At 50.0% G+C, this 14938-nt stretch overlaps 1 protein-coding gene across 1 annotated transcript in view; it reads left to right on the top strand.

The window, feature by feature from the left end:
* Positions 1 to 14938, top strand: part of FGD5 (FYVE, RhoGEF and PH domain containing 5) — a 114720-nt gene that overhangs the window by 90179 nt on the left and 9603 nt on the right. Inside the window, exons 11-18 of the mRNA XM_081105673.1 lie at positions 2057 to 2128; positions 3513 to 3581; positions 8057 to 8140; positions 10339 to 10418; positions 12749 to 12848; positions 13152 to 13289; positions 13738 to 13867; positions 14644 to 14774. Of these exons, the coding sequence (XP_080961799.1) occupies positions 2057 to 2128; positions 3513 to 3581; positions 8057 to 8140; positions 10339 to 10418; positions 12749 to 12848; positions 13152 to 13289; positions 13738 to 13867; positions 14644 to 14774 (804 nt within the window). The remainder of the gene's footprint in view (positions 1 to 2056; positions 2129 to 3512; positions 3582 to 8056; positions 8141 to 10338; positions 10419 to 12748; positions 12849 to 13151; positions 13290 to 13737; positions 13868 to 14643; positions 14775 to 14938) is intronic.

Genomic DNA, 14938 nt, shown 5'->3' with positions numbered 1-14938 from the left:
TCATTGATTTATTTTCCTCATATATGTAGTTTGTTGCTAAACCCATCAAAGAAATTCTTCATATGTGACGCCATAATTTTCATTTTTAATATGTCCCCTTGATTATTGTATAGTTTCCTTTTCTGCTGAAATTCTCCATCTGTTCATGCATGCTGTCCTTCTTTTCCACTAGCTCCTTGAACATATTAATCATACTTACTCTGAAGTCCTTGTCTGATGATTCCAACATCAATGCCACCTCTCATGATTTTATTGAATGCTTTATCTCTTGAATATTAATTGGGGTTCTTTCTGACTTTTTGTAGTGTTTGGTTGAATACCAAACATTATGTGTAGAAGAACTGTAGAGACTGAGGGAAATATCTATCCCCAGAAGTGAGCGTGCCTATTATCATTATTATTATTATTATTATTATTATTATTATTATTTTGTCATGCTGTTATGGGGGCAGTAGGAGTTGGGTCAATCCAGTAAATGAATTGGGTTTAGGTTTTTTGTCACCATTGTCACCGTCAGCACCCCACAGATTTCATGCTCCTCTAGAAGGGGACTGTTGTTACCTGAAGTTCCAGAGAGTTTTTCTTATATTCCTGCTGTCTTGTCAGCTTTTAGCAGCTCCTGTGGCACAGAAGGGACCTCTCCCGTGCTCTGGCCCCTTCTTGAGGTAGACTACTGTTTCCTGTTACTCGGTGTTAGGCTCATACACCGTGGCTCTTCAGGACAAGCTTCAGTCTTCAGCAGGGCCTGGGGGCCGAACTCTCAGCACCCCTGCCCCTCCCCTGCATGGCAGCCATGACCTGCGGCAGGTCTTGGAGGTTCCTTCCTTGTACTGTTGTGCCATCCTGGACCCAAGGAGTTACGCCCCCCCTTCTTGGGACAGACAGCATTTGTTTTACCACCAAAGGCAGGGAGCCGGCTCTTCCTGGCCCCCTGGCTCCCCCAGTCTTCCTATGAGCATCTGGTGGAAACTTCTGGAAAAGAGCTTGTAGATGTTTCTCATGCCTGGCCCTCCATGTTATTCTGAACTGCCCCACCAGCCCACACTTGACCTTTAAGAAACCATTAACATTTTAGCTGCTTTCTATTGTGTGCCAACCACCTCTCCCCTCCTGTGTGTCCCAAAGGCATGACGGTTAGTATCTCCGTGGAGGGGCTTGCCAGTCTCTGGAATTTCATTCATTTGGTGGCCTTGTGACCTCAGCTCTCCAGGAAGCCTCAGAAGAGTTACGATTTTGTCAACTGTCTGTGTTTTTTTTCTCACTGTTATGGTGGAGCATTGTTTTCTTGCAGCCTTCTACATCATCAGTGGAAATGGAACAACTATCGAACATTTCTAATGTGTAGAATTTTATGCCCAGAACTATGAACAGTGTCAAGGCCTTTTCAGGGTAATTTCTCTGCACACAACTTACCTCATTAGTTGACTTTAGAACCTGACCCTGTGTGAGGCTCAAGGGGCACCTGCTTGTTGTTTCTGGTAGTATGGGGTGCTGTGCAGAGGGAAAAAGGTGTGTCCCTTTGTATATTGTGGATGACCCAGTGGGGTGCTGACAGGAGTTCTCAGGCAGACACACTTACTTTTCTTCTAGGAGCACAGACCCATTTTCTCCCCAAGTGGTGAGGCCACACCCTGGTCTGTAATCCCAGAGAGACAGACTGGCCTTGGGCATTGTCATCTCGGGGTTACTGAAGTCTGGATGCTCCAGGCCTTATGGGAGACACAGGCTTAGAGTAGGCGCAGTGGCCCAAAGACAGCCGGACATGTCGGATGGCAAAGCAAGGCCAAGAGACCATCGCCACGGTGTGCAGAAAGGTGGCAGTGTCGGAGCCCAGGCCCAGAAGGACTGGCCTGATTATGGGCAGTCCACACACAGCATCCTGCAGATCCAGGCTCAGGTCGCAGTCCTGACCCTGACGGGAGGTCAGGTTTGGGGCAAGGTCCTTCTGGGCTCCACTTTCCTCCTCTAAAGCAGAAGCAATACCACCCCTTACAGAGGAGATAAGATTCCTTGAAGGGGTCCTGACCATCTCTCCCTCACCCCGTCCCACCCACAGGAAAACCTGCAGAAGCTTGTCCACATTGAGCACAGCGTTCGTGGCCAAGGGGATCTCCTCCAGCCAGGAAGGGTGAGTGCCACCGCCACCATGGGCAGGGGCAGAGGGCGTGCTGGCAGCAGGCGGGCGAGGCTCTGATAAGCCCCATTGTTCAGCTGGGCTGGCCCCAGGCAGGCCTGGCTGCAGGTGCTGTTTTCCCGAGGAGGAGGGAGGGCAGGGCTGGGCTCACAGGGCCCGTGGGCCGCCTCCCCTGGGGTTTTCCACTCTCAGGGCCTTTAAAGCAACAGTGCTGTTTGGGTTCAGTGTTCCCTGTGGTTCTCTTCACCTCCGAGAAGAAGCGATGCCAAGCATTTTTAGTTCAGTCCAGCATTGCTGAGAAATCAGGAAAACCATCTCTGAAGAGCCCCAACATAGCATTTTAAAAAAACATTTTTCAGGAGACAAATTTATCCACTTCTTAAAATTTTTTATTTTTATTAATTTCAGAGAGGAAGGGAGAGGGAGAGAGAGATAGAAACATCAATGAGAGAAAATTATTGATCAGCTGCCTGCTACATACCCCCTGCTGGGGATCGAGCCTGCAACCCGGGCGTGTATCCTGACAGGGAATTGAACCGTGACCTCCTGGGTCGTATGTCGACGCTCAACCGCTGAGCCACGCCAGCTGAACAATTTATCCACTTTTAAGCTTCCAATGGAAAACGTAAAACTCAGCTCAAAAATAGTAAAAAATGTGTTCATTACTTATTACAGTTGATGAAGGACAAGAGAGAAAGAAATGAGATATTGTGCTCAGATTTTACTCAAAATTAGCAGGGCTCTCACTGGTCTGAGATTCTATAAAATCACACTTAATGTTTTGGCCTGGGTCATCAGTAAATATTTATTAAGCATCTATTTGTATGCTCCAGCATTTCAAGGGGGATACACCAACTGTTCATGCAGCTATTTTAGCAAACCTTCAAAGGCTTTGTTCTGGATGGACTTGTGGCAGCAAACCAGGGTGAGAGTCATTGTTTGGACCACTCTGGGGCTTGGTGTAATTCAAGGTGGAATGCTCCTGAAAGGCCAAGAGGTCTATCTCCAGAGCTGCTATAGCATACACAGAGCATCTCGCTCTTCTAAAAATTTGTTTTTAATTTTATTGATTTTAGAGAGAGGGGGAAACATTGACTTGTTGTTCCACTTATTTATGCATTCATTAGTTGATTCTTGTATGTGCCCTGACCGGGGATCGGACCCACAATCTTGGTGTATCAGGACGACGCTCTAACCAACTCAGCTACTTGGCCAGGGCCCAAAGCATCTCTCTTAGGCTGGGAATCCCCCCAGGAGCTGCTCTCTGGTCTTCCAGGAAGCATCATAATTTAAGTTTCCCACTCAAGGGCCTTCCACCCTTCTCTAGGGCAGTCAAGGGCATCAGCCTGACCACTGGTGTCTGCTTCTCTCCTCACAGGAGTTTCTGAAGGAAGGGACACTGATGAAAGTAACAGGGAAAAACAGACGCCCCCGGCACCTGTTCCTGGTAAGTACCTGGCCCCCCAGACAAGCCCTGGGACTGTCAAGTTCTGTGGAATTTCTAGGACTAGTATTCAAGGACAACTGGAAGGCAGGGGAGGAGACTAGAACAGAGCGGAATCTGTAGGATGAGGGTCACTCTGTGTGCTGAGCTTCCCAGAAAGCTGAGAGTTTACCCTTGGAAACCACCACCCATCCCTCCCTTCTTTCTTTCCCTCCTTCTTTCCTTCCTTTCTTTTCTTTTCTTTTCTTTTCTTTTCTTTTCTTTTCTTTTCTTTTCTTCTTTCCTTCCTTCCTTCCTTCCTTCCTTCCTTCCTTCCTTCCTTCCTTCCTTCCTTCCTTCCTTCCATCCCTCATTTATTATTTCAGCGATTTTGATGGAATGGTGCCAAAAGTTAAACATTCTAAAATCAGGAATAAATGTCCAACTGCTTTATCTAATGCATGAGAAAACAGATCCAGAAAAGAGAGTTGACTTGGCCAGATCTCTCAGCAAGTTGGTGGCAGAGCCCCGGGGGAACCAGGGCTGCACCCCGAGTCCAGCACTTTCTCCACTGTGCACAAGACAGAGTATAATGTAACATTTTTGGTGATTTATAGCTACAGCCTGGAATACCAGGGAATGTCCAGGCCTATGATGTAGTAACATCAACCTCTGTGGCTGCTAGGCTACAAGCAGCTCTTTGTGCCTCCAACCAGCTATCTCTTACTCACTCCCCATGAGAACCCCTCACTCTGGCTGGTTTGTGCTGTGGTGCAAGGGAGAAATTTGGCCACAGGCAAGAGATTAGAACCCCAGCAGGAACTTCAAAAGGTATCTTTGAAAGTGGATAATTCAGAGTGGATAGTTCAGAGTGGATAACTCATTGGATAGTTTGAGTTCTCAAAAGGATCGCAAAGTCCCCACAGATGCTTGAGTTCCTTTCTCCAGGTAGTTTTTTGAACTCTGCATATACCTCTGGTGACAGGGAGCTCACTGCCTATTATGACATTCATTAATTCTGCAACTCCTTCTCCATCTCCTTCTGTGGGCCAAGATCTGTGAGGGTATATAGACACGGCCCCTGCCCTGTTGTGGATCTTGGAGTCCAGTGAGGAAAGTCATCCCTTGTTCCATGTTAGAGTCTCAATATTTGAAAACATTTTCTATTGAGCAGGAGTTCATACCCTTGAATTTTGGAGATCTGTGTGGCAGTGAGCGAGACTGAGCTGGTTAGATATTGATCTGACACTTAGCTCCTCTGTAACCCTTAGACAGATCACAGACATGTCTGAGCCTCGATTTCCCACAGGGAAAGTGGAAATAGCGGGCAGTTTGGGGAATTAAATGAGGCCCATAGAGGCAGCTTGTTTGATAAGAATTTCCACCCTTCCCTCTGACAGTTATCCCATGGGACACAGGCCCTCCCTCCGCCCAGAGCTGTAGAGTCGTCAGCTCCCTCTGCCCCAGCACAGCTCACGACTGGGTCCCAAGGCCTTTCTTCTCCAGGATGAAAAAGGGAGACATCCAGGATGGTGATGAGGAGCACTGGCTTTGGAGTCAGACAGACTGGATTCTCATGCCAGCTCTGACTTACTGGCTGTGCAACCCATGGCAGGTCCTGCTTCTTCTCTGAGCTTCAGTGTCCTTCTCTCAACAAGGAGGGAAATAGTCCCTCCTGTAAATGAAGGAAGTGCATGAAGCTAGAGTGGAGGGAGCTCCTCCGTCTTGATTCCCATCTGGCCAGCTCCTCTGGCTATGTCCCTTTCACAGGGACTTCGAATGCCAGGCACAGACACAGTGTCCTTCCTCGCTCCTTCCCTTCCCCCATCTGTCACCACCCCCCTCCCCCTCCCCCTCCCACTTCTTCTCTTTCCCTTTCCCATGCTCCCTCCAGCATCTAGTTGACTCTTCTCCATAGCCTCTCTCTCACTCAGTCATGATGACTGGCCTGGGTCTCTCTGGTTCCCTATCATTGTTTGTCTACAAGCCTCCCTGCCCCCCTTCTTTCTCCCCCCCCCTCCCGCCCGCCCCACGGCCTAAACCCAGGTCCCTTTCTCTCTCTCTCTCTCTCTCTCTCTCTCTCAGCACTGGACCTTCTACTAAGTAGGTGTTAGTAACATCCTCTGGAGCAGTGGTCTGCAAACTCATTAGTCAACAGAGCCAAATATCAACAGTATGACGATTGAAATTTCTTTTGAGAGCCAAATTTTTTAAACTTAAACTATATAGGTAGGTACATTGTTATTAACTTAATTAGGGTACTCCTAAGGCTTAGGAAGAGCCACACTCACGGGGCCAAAGAGCCGCATGTGGCTTGCGAGCCACAGTTTGCCGACCACGGCTCTGGAGAGATAGATAGCAGGAGGATAGACAGACATTCTTGAGCCAGGGAGCACCATGGCGAAAACATTAAGGAACAACTTTTATTCCTCACAAGGTGCCAGTTTCATAAAATAATCTTAACTCAGAATAAAGTCAGGGCATGTGTCCACCAACACAGGGTTTTCAGTGATGCTATGGAGAGGTTCCCACTGTGGCACCCCCCCCCACCCCTGCGTCCCATCCAACCCCAAGCGGTGGGTGGTACTGGAGGCTCCTTATTGTGAGAAATCCGCCCTTTCTCCTCCATGAAGAATTTCTCTTCCTTCCTCCAAATTGGGGCTGTAAAACACATGCTTTGAAGAAGAAAGGAGAACCATGGGCAATTAGGAGGCAGCCTGGTCCTGAACCCATCAGGAAAACCTCAGGGTGCTAATGGCAGTTGCCATGGCAGCAGGTGCTTAAGGGGCCTTCAGAAAAGGCTGGGACTACTCTAGTGAGTGACACAGGCGGGTTCCTCAAAGTAGGCTAATGAATGAGGCTCTGCATGGGGTTGGGTCACTGTACCCAGGTGGGGCCAGGACTCACTGTGCGGCCACTCCCAACACACCACACCACAGCTGAACGCACTGGAGGCACACTCATTTAGTTGCCACCCCGGCTCTGCCACCTGTGAACTTGTGACCTTAGGCGCGTGAACTAGCCGATCTGTGACTCAGTTTCTCTCGTCTGTGGCTGCTTTGGAGCTACAATGGCTAAGTTGAATAGTTGTAACAAAAACTGGCACCTTATGAGGAATAAAAGCCCATCGAGACTTAAATATTTACTATCTTGCCTGTAAAAAAATGTTTGCTGGCCCTGTTCTCCAGCTCCAGTTAGAGACAGTGAGGCCCAGAGACAGGAAGGGTTTGCCTGAGGTCACACAGCAGCTCAGTGTCTCGGCCAAGTGTCTCGCACAGCTCTGCCTGGGACGTCGGGGTCCCAACTGGTGACAGGAAAACGCACCATGCTGTCCCCTCAGCAGACTGTCTGCAGGAAAAGGAAGTGTTAACTCCGAGTTCTCGCCCTGTTTCAGACCTTAGACGCCATGTTCTGGTCAGTGCCCACAACACCCCTAGTTTACATTGGCTCCCATGCATAGAGGGCTCCCTCGGGGCCATTCTCTCTCAGCATCCATAAAGAGGTAGGGGCAGAGATGCTCCCAACTTCCCAGGTGAGGAAGCTGAGGCTCAAAGGGGGAAACAGCTTGTCCATAGTCACACAGCAGCTACAGAGGGAGGGTCAGGATTGACAGCCCACAGACCACCCGGAGTGTGAGGTTGTTTTTTCAAACTAAACCCTGTAGTCAAACAAGCATTCTTCTCTAAGGAGGTGAAGTGTCTTTCATTCTGTTTCTTCCTGTCTTCCTTGTATGGGGATGGGGAGCTTTAATTGTTCATTCAACAGATATTAAATGAGCAACTATTATGTCACTGGAGCTCCCTTTCCTCAAGGAACTCCCTCCCTCTTTCCTTAACTATGCTTCACAGAGGTTTGATTTATAGAGTAAGATGCGCCCATCTAAGGTATAGATGCCAAAGTACATTGACAAATCTACTGCCACTTGGTCAGGATATAGAACATTCCAACCCTCCAGGAAGTTCCCCTGTGCTCCTTAGCAGCCACTCTCCCCGCCCCTGCAGCCACGGGCAGCCACGGGCCTGGTTTCTGTCACAGATCAGTTTTGCCTGTTCTGGAGCTTCCAGTGAATGTCATCAAGCAGTGTGTTCTCTGTCTGGCTTCTTTCCATCAGCATGTTTTGGGCTTCATCCGTGTCGTTGTGTGCATCATCAGTTTGTTCCTTTCGATTGCTGTGTGGTATTCCATAGTATGGATGCACCACAGTTTGCTAATCCATTCACCTGTCGATAGTTGGGTTGTTTCCACTATTTGGCTATTGTGAATAATACCTGTATGCACCTCCCTGTCCTTGACTTTTTGTGGGCACTGCATGTATTCCCCTTGAGTTTTTACCTAGGAGTGCAACTGTGGGGAAGGTGCTCACGTTTTAGCCCACGGTTGTTTTGCTGTCTCGTGGGGGCCAGTGGGGAATGCAGGAATACCTATGCACCCAGTGCTCAGTGATCCTCAGGACAGAAGCTGGGACCAAGACTTGTGTGATGGGGTTTCCTTCTCCCCAGATGAGCGACATGCTCCTGTACACGTATCCCCAGAAGGATGGGAAGTACCGGCTGAAGAGCACGTTGGCAGTGGCCAGCATGAAGGTAAATGCCTAATGCTGGGCACTCGGGGGCAGTCGGGAGACCCCAGGTGAGCAGAGGACAATATCCCTGCTTCCAAGAGCTCACAGACCATCTGGGAAGAGGGGGGTCCTGAGGAACAGCGCTATGTTATGGGTTACAGCAGGATTATGCTATAGATAGGCCAGGGCTGGGGTTGGGGGTCGGAGGGGAGGAAGAGAGGAATGGCAAGGAGGGCTTCCTGGAGGAAGGGAGCTGAGTCCCATAGAGAGCATAGTCTGTGGACAGGTGGGGAAGGGTGCTTTAGGAGGAGAGAAATGTGTAAGCAAAGGCTTGAAAGGAGAAACAGTATGTGTTTGGAGGATTTTTTTTTTAATATATTTTATTGATTTTTTACAGAGAGGAAGGGAGAGAGATAGAGAGCTAGAAACATCGATGAGAGAGAAACATCGATCAGCTGCCTCCTGCACATCTCCCACTGGGGATGTGCCCGCAACCCAGGTACATGCCCTTGACCGGAATCTAACCCGGGACCCCTCAGTCCGCAGGCCGACGCTCTATCCACCGAGCCAAACCGGTTTTGGCGAGGATTTTTTTAATTGTGGTTAAATATACATAAAATTTACCATTTTAACCATCTTTAAGTATACAGTTCAGTGGCATTAAGGGCATTCACGTTGTTTTGCAACCATTACCATCATTCATCTTCCCAAACTGAAACTTTGTACCCATCAAGCACTAACTCCCCGTTCCCACTCCCTTTTCTCTCTATGTGATTTTTTAATATATTAAATTTTGTTGTCAATCCTCGCCCGAGGATATTTTTCCAATGATTTTTAGGGAGAGTGGAAGAGAGAGGGAAAGACAGAAAGAAATATTGATGTGAGAGAAACACATCAATTGGTTGCCTCCTGCATGAGCCCCGACCAGGGCCCAGCTGAGGAGGAGCCTGCAACCAAGGTACGTGCCCTTAACCAGAATCAAACCCAGGATTCTTTGGTCCGCAGGCCAATGCTCTATTCACTGAACTAAACCAGCTAGCACTATATTAAATTCTTTATTATGTAAGTTTCAGGTTTACAACGTTATAACTTACAGACTAAAAAGTGATCATCCTCAAAAGTCTAGTTACAATCCATCACCACAGTTGACCCCTTCATTCTCTTGCTTCCCAAGCCCCTTTATTCTCTGGTAATTGCTAATCTTTCCTCTGTATCTGAGTTTATTATTACTTTTGTTTGTCTTTTGATTCCACATAGAGTGAAATCATATGTTATTTGTCTTTCTCCTCCTGATTTATTCTCATTATACCTTCAAGGTCCATTCATGTTATGACAAATGGCAAGATTTCATTCTTTTTTATGGCCGAGTAATATTCCATTATGTAAATGTACCACATCTTCTTTATTCATTCATCTATCAATGGACACTTAGGTTGTTCCCATATTTTGGCTATTGTAAGTAATGCTGCAGTGCACATAGAAGTGCGTATATATTTTTTGAATTAGTGTTTTTATTTTCTTCGGATAAAGGGAATGAAGTGGAATAGCTGGATTATGGTAGTTATATTCTTAATTTTTTGAGGCCTCTCCATACTGTTTTCCATAGTGGCTGCACCAATTGCACTAACAGTGTACATGGGTTCCTTCTTTGGCAGCTCATAGAAGTGGAATCACACAGTATTTGTCTTTTGTGAGTGGCTTACTTCACTTAGCATTATGTCCTCAAGGCTCATCCATGTTGTAACATGTATTGGAATTTCCTTACTTTTCGTTTGAATAATATTCCGTTGTACATATACACCACCTTTTGTTTGTCCCTTCACCCATGGATGGGCACTTGGGTGGCTTCCACTTTTGACCATGGTAAATAATGCCGCTATATGCTAGATATCTGTTCAAGTAGCAGATGCTTTTTAAACAAATGTAAGAAAGATGCCAGCCTAGCTGGACAGTTTCGTGTGTAAAGACAGAGAGACAGGAAGAAGGGGCCCTCGTCATGTGTTCCCATATTTTGAGTTGGCAGCCAGGCCCCACCACACACACACACACACACACACACACACACACACACACACACACAGCATCTCCCATGTCTCTGAGCATCTGAGGAAACTCAGGCTCAGAGAGGCACAGTGGCAGGACCAAAGGAAGAATCTAGTCTGTGGTTGCCCCTTCATGCCCCCCTCACCCCCATGCTGAGGTGCCCCTGTTGGTTTCCAGGTCAGCCGCCCTGTGATGGAGAAGGTGCCCTACGCCCTAAAGATTGAGACTTCTGAGTCCTGCCTAACTCTATCTGCAAGGTATGGGGAGGAAGAAGGAGGGAAGGCCAGGGGAGGGGGGCGAGGGAGGCAAGAAACAGAGTTTTATAGGTGGGAAAGTTTGGAATAACAAATGTTGGATGTGTCTTTGGTTTTATTTGGGTACTAGAGGCCTGATGCACGAAATTGGTGCAAGGGGCTCAGCCCCCACCACCACAGCTTCCTCCGGAAGGTTGTCTGGAAGGACATCCGGTCTAATGAGCATATTATGCTTTTATTATTATAGATCCTTTGCATCAAAGAACTTCTTTTTAGTGTTTCTTAACCATTTTTGAATCACAGGCCACTTTGAGAATCTGATAAAACTGGCTTCTCTCCCCCAAAATAAATGTGCATGGACATAAAATTTTACATAGAACTTTGGGGGTTTCTAGAGCCCTTTTTCTTAAAATTATAATAATAACAATACCTCATGGTTGTAAAACTCTACAGATTATTTGGTCTTTATAGCAACACGAAAAGTTATGGTGAGTAAAGAATGCATTGTGTGCCTTATTTAATAAATTATCATTACTTTCAGGCTTTTGTGTCTGGAGAGAAAAAGCAATGAGTGGGCGTTCCCTGGTTTGGGGTTCAGCCTTTCTCTCAGAACCCTCTGTTTTTCTCCAGGCCCTCGGGATGCCCAGGGGTCCTTCCTTGCTGGCTTTAGGCAGTGAAAGAGGCTCACCTCCCTCACCCTCCACATTACCCTCCCCCCCACCCCTGCTTTCCGGGCAAGGCCAGCGCAAGCTCAGAAACCGGGGAGGCGTGGCTGCTGCCAGGCCCTCACTGGGCATGGTGGGTGGGACGGGTTCCCAAGGCTTGGGAGTCTTCCCTCTCAGGTGTGCGTGACCCAGGGCTGGCAGCCGTGCCCAGTGTGGGGTGGGGGTTCTGGTGTGGCATGGGATGTGCCCACACTGACCCACACGCTGTCTCATAGATGTATTGGTCCTTAAGCCTTTATGAGCCACTCCTCATGGCAGGTTCTGTGCTGAGGACACATGTGATTTGAGCTTTGATTTGCTTGGGGTAGGGGGAGCCCACATTCTGGGTAGGAGTTATGAACTGGTTACAACACAGAACATAACTGTATTGTATGTTCAGGTTATGTGCCTGAATTAATAGTGGTGGTGGCAAGAGGAACCTGCATTGGGCACCTGCTGGGTCTCAGGCCCCTCCTCTGACCCTCACCACCACCCTTGCAGGTGGGCCTTGCAGCTCCTGCCATGCTTGGGGAGCTGAGGCCTAGAAACGGGTCACACAGCCCATGTGAGGCAAAACTGGGGTTCAAATGCACGCCTGTGTGATCCAGAGCGCTTTTCCACTTAGAAATTCCAAGGAGTGACCCCCTCTGCTGGAATGAGGGGAGGCTTCCTAGAAGAGGTGATGCCTGGGTGGGGTTCCATGGCCTCTTCTCCCCTCATCTCCAGGTAAAATCAGAGACCTGGGGAGACCCAGGGTATGGTCTCTGTTTGTCCAGCCATCAGGTGAGGGTGGTGACAGGCCAGGCTCAGCCCTTCAGATGGGGCTGCCCATCTCTCTTAGGCAGGGACACTGCCCTTTGGCCAGTGGACTCAAGAAGCCACTGTCACTGACAGGCCGGTCACCTCCCTGCTAACCCAGACACTTCACACTGAAGCTTCCAGGGACAGTGGGACCCATACATCTCCTTTTAGGGACATGGCATCTGGCTGGCTGCCACCCTTCCTCCCTCCCGGGCCACACTGGTCCCTTCTCCGGCTGAGCCTGCGTACTTTAGTGTAGGATGGAGCGACACCTAGTGGGCCCCGCAAGAATTAGGCAGCTCTCAGCCCAGAGCGGCTGTCACCACCTTCCAGGCACAGAGCCAGAATGTGGGAAGTCAGCTTGTTGGATGAATAGGAAGTGAAGTGAGAAAGTGCGGGCAGTTGGAGTGACTGGGACCTTGGCCCTTTCTAGCTTCTATCTACCCTTCTCCCCTGTCCCCTGCCTACCCATACCTCCTAAGGTGTGGGCCCCTCAGAGCTTCCCTCCGAACACCCCTTGCTTTGCTATTGCCAAAGTCCATCTACATCCCACATGTCATTTCATCCCCACAAAAGCCTTGGGAGTTAGAGGAAGAGTATGGACACTCCTGTGTCCCAGTGACGAAGGGGCCTGGGGGACCGCAGCGTGCCCTGCCGCCCTGCTAGCAGGTGGAGGCGCTGAGGTGCGAGCCTAGGCCTGTCTGGCAGGTGGCCCGCACTTACTGGTGGGATTTCAGATGCCAAGAGGTTCAGGCATGTGTGATGGGCAGGGGCCTGCCCTGGACTTGGTCCCCTCGTGCAATCGCTAACTCCAGTTTGTGCCCACAGCTCCTGTGCAGAGCGGGATGAGTGGCATGGCTGTCTGAGCAGAGCTGTCCCTGAGGACTATAAGGCCCAGGCTCTGGCTGCCTTCCACCACAGCGTGGAGGTGAGTGGAGGCCCTGGGACACCAGCCACACGCCTAGGAAGACTTGCAGCTCTTTGCATCAGGGCACCGGCTCCTCCTCCTCCTACCTACCTCTCCTGCCATATTCCCACTGGCTCAGGGCAGTCACTGTGCAACCCCAGCCTGGAGCACAGCACCTCCTGTTGGCTGTTTCTAACCCAAGATCAGCTTCTGGAGGATACAGGATGGGGAGGGGGAGGCTACAGAATTAGAATGCACCCTGTCCCCCACACCCATCCAGCTGGTCTCCTGACCACACTGCTTCACCCCATTCTGTTGCTGTAGATACGAGAGAGGTTGGGGGTCAGCCTGGGGGAGAGACCCCCCACTCTGGTGCCCGTCACACATGTTATGATGTGCATGAACTGCGGCTGCGACTTCTCCCTCACCCTGAGGCGTCATCACTGCCACGCCTGTGGCAAGGTGAGTCACTCCATTGGGGGGAATGTGTGCATGGGGGTGGCATGGGGTGGGGATTCAGGGGCATCCAGCAGCTGCTGCGTGCCAGCCCAGAGAGGAGGAGTGTTCACACCAAGCCTGCGAGGTAGTTAATGCCCATTTTGCTGGTATCCTCAAACCATGGTGCCCAAGCCCAGGCCCCTTCCTTAGCACCGCCATGCTCCCAAAAGAAAATCACAGCATATGTGGTTATTGTCCTCGTAAAAAAACAGTATCTATTGTGGTTAAGGGCTCATCAGAAAAAGAGATAAGCACCTGCACAGAACTCTATGCAGCTGTACTGGAAAGGCAGGCCGACCTGGCACAGTCCCTGGAGGAGGTGGGGGCTGTAGGTGGAGGGGTGAGGATGCTGGCCCTAAGCATGTGCTGAGATGAGAACCGTTCCAACATGCATCCCCAACTGGGCCTGCAGATCGTGTGCCGGAACTGTTCGAGAAACAAGTACCCTCTGAAGTACCTCAAGGACCGGATGGCCAAGGTCTGCGATGGCTGCTACGGCGAGCTAAAGAAGAGGGGCGGGGACGTCCCAGGCCTGATGAGAGGTAACCTGGGACCACCCTCACCTTTCTTCCAGGTGGCCCATGTGGCTTCTCCCTGGCCTGTGGTTGGTGCCCGAAACCACTTTCCCGGGAGGTGCAGACAAAAGCAGCCCTTGAGGAAGAACTAGGGTTTTAAACTCACACCTGGGGCACCATTTCCCAAAATGCTGGTCCACAAAAAATTGAAAGATGCTCCCAGGAGAAGGGTTCTGTGGGCAGCTAGGTTTGGGAAACACTGGGTCAGTGCCCCTCAGTGAAGCGGAGAGCTCACATATACTTTGCCATAGCAGCCTCTTTTCTTCTCGAGAGTGTTCTGTAGGCCTGTTTTCTGTGGGCCCTTTTTGGGGATAAGGATTGTGAGACGGGTCACAGAGTTGAGGGTCAGGGAAGGGCTGAGGGCTCGCTGACAAAGGCGCCTGCGGAAGCTGAGCTGGCTCTTGAGAGACTGTGCTCAGGGGACAGGCTTTGCCCAAGCAGGGCTGGGCTGGAGGGAGAGCAAGTGTGACCTGGGCCTAAAACCAAAGAGTTCTCTGGGGCACCGGGGCCATCCGAGCACAGCCCAGCCCCTGCCTCCTGGAGACCTGGAGAAGCCTTCCCTCCCCGCCCCCAGGGCCTTCATGTCAGCAGAAGAACGTTGCCCATTTTTCTGATCACACTTAGACCCCACGGTGAGGCTGGTTCCCACCTTGGGAAGGACCAGGAGCTCCGATTTACAGGAATTGGCGTGCCTGTCCACGTGGACACTTACCTCCCTTCCCCGTAACTTGTCTTCGTTACAGAGAGGCCAGTGAGCATGAGCTTCCCTCTGTCCTCCCCCCGCTTCTCGAGCAGTTCCTTCTCGTCCGTCTTCCACAGCATCAACCCCTCGACCTTCAAGAAGCAGAAGAAAGTCCCTTCGGCCCTCACTGAGGTAAGGCAGGTGGGGCTACCTGCGTGGACATCTTGGGATTTGGACGGTTCATGGTCCTCCTCTGTGAACAGTGTCAGACCCCTTCCCCTCCCGGACTGGGCTTTTTGGGACAACGAGGACCCCTAGTGGGAGACATTCTGTTTACAAGGACAGACTCACCTAAC

The sequence above is a fragment of the Myotis nattereri genome (assembly GCF_964212035.1).
Source record: "Myotis nattereri genome assembly, chromosome: 14".
Lineage (NCBI taxonomy): Eukaryota > Metazoa > Chordata > Mammalia > Chiroptera > Vespertilionidae > Myotis > Myotis nattereri.
Note: the sequence above shows the minus strand (reverse complement) of the source record. Positions and strands in the feature narration are given on the sequence as shown.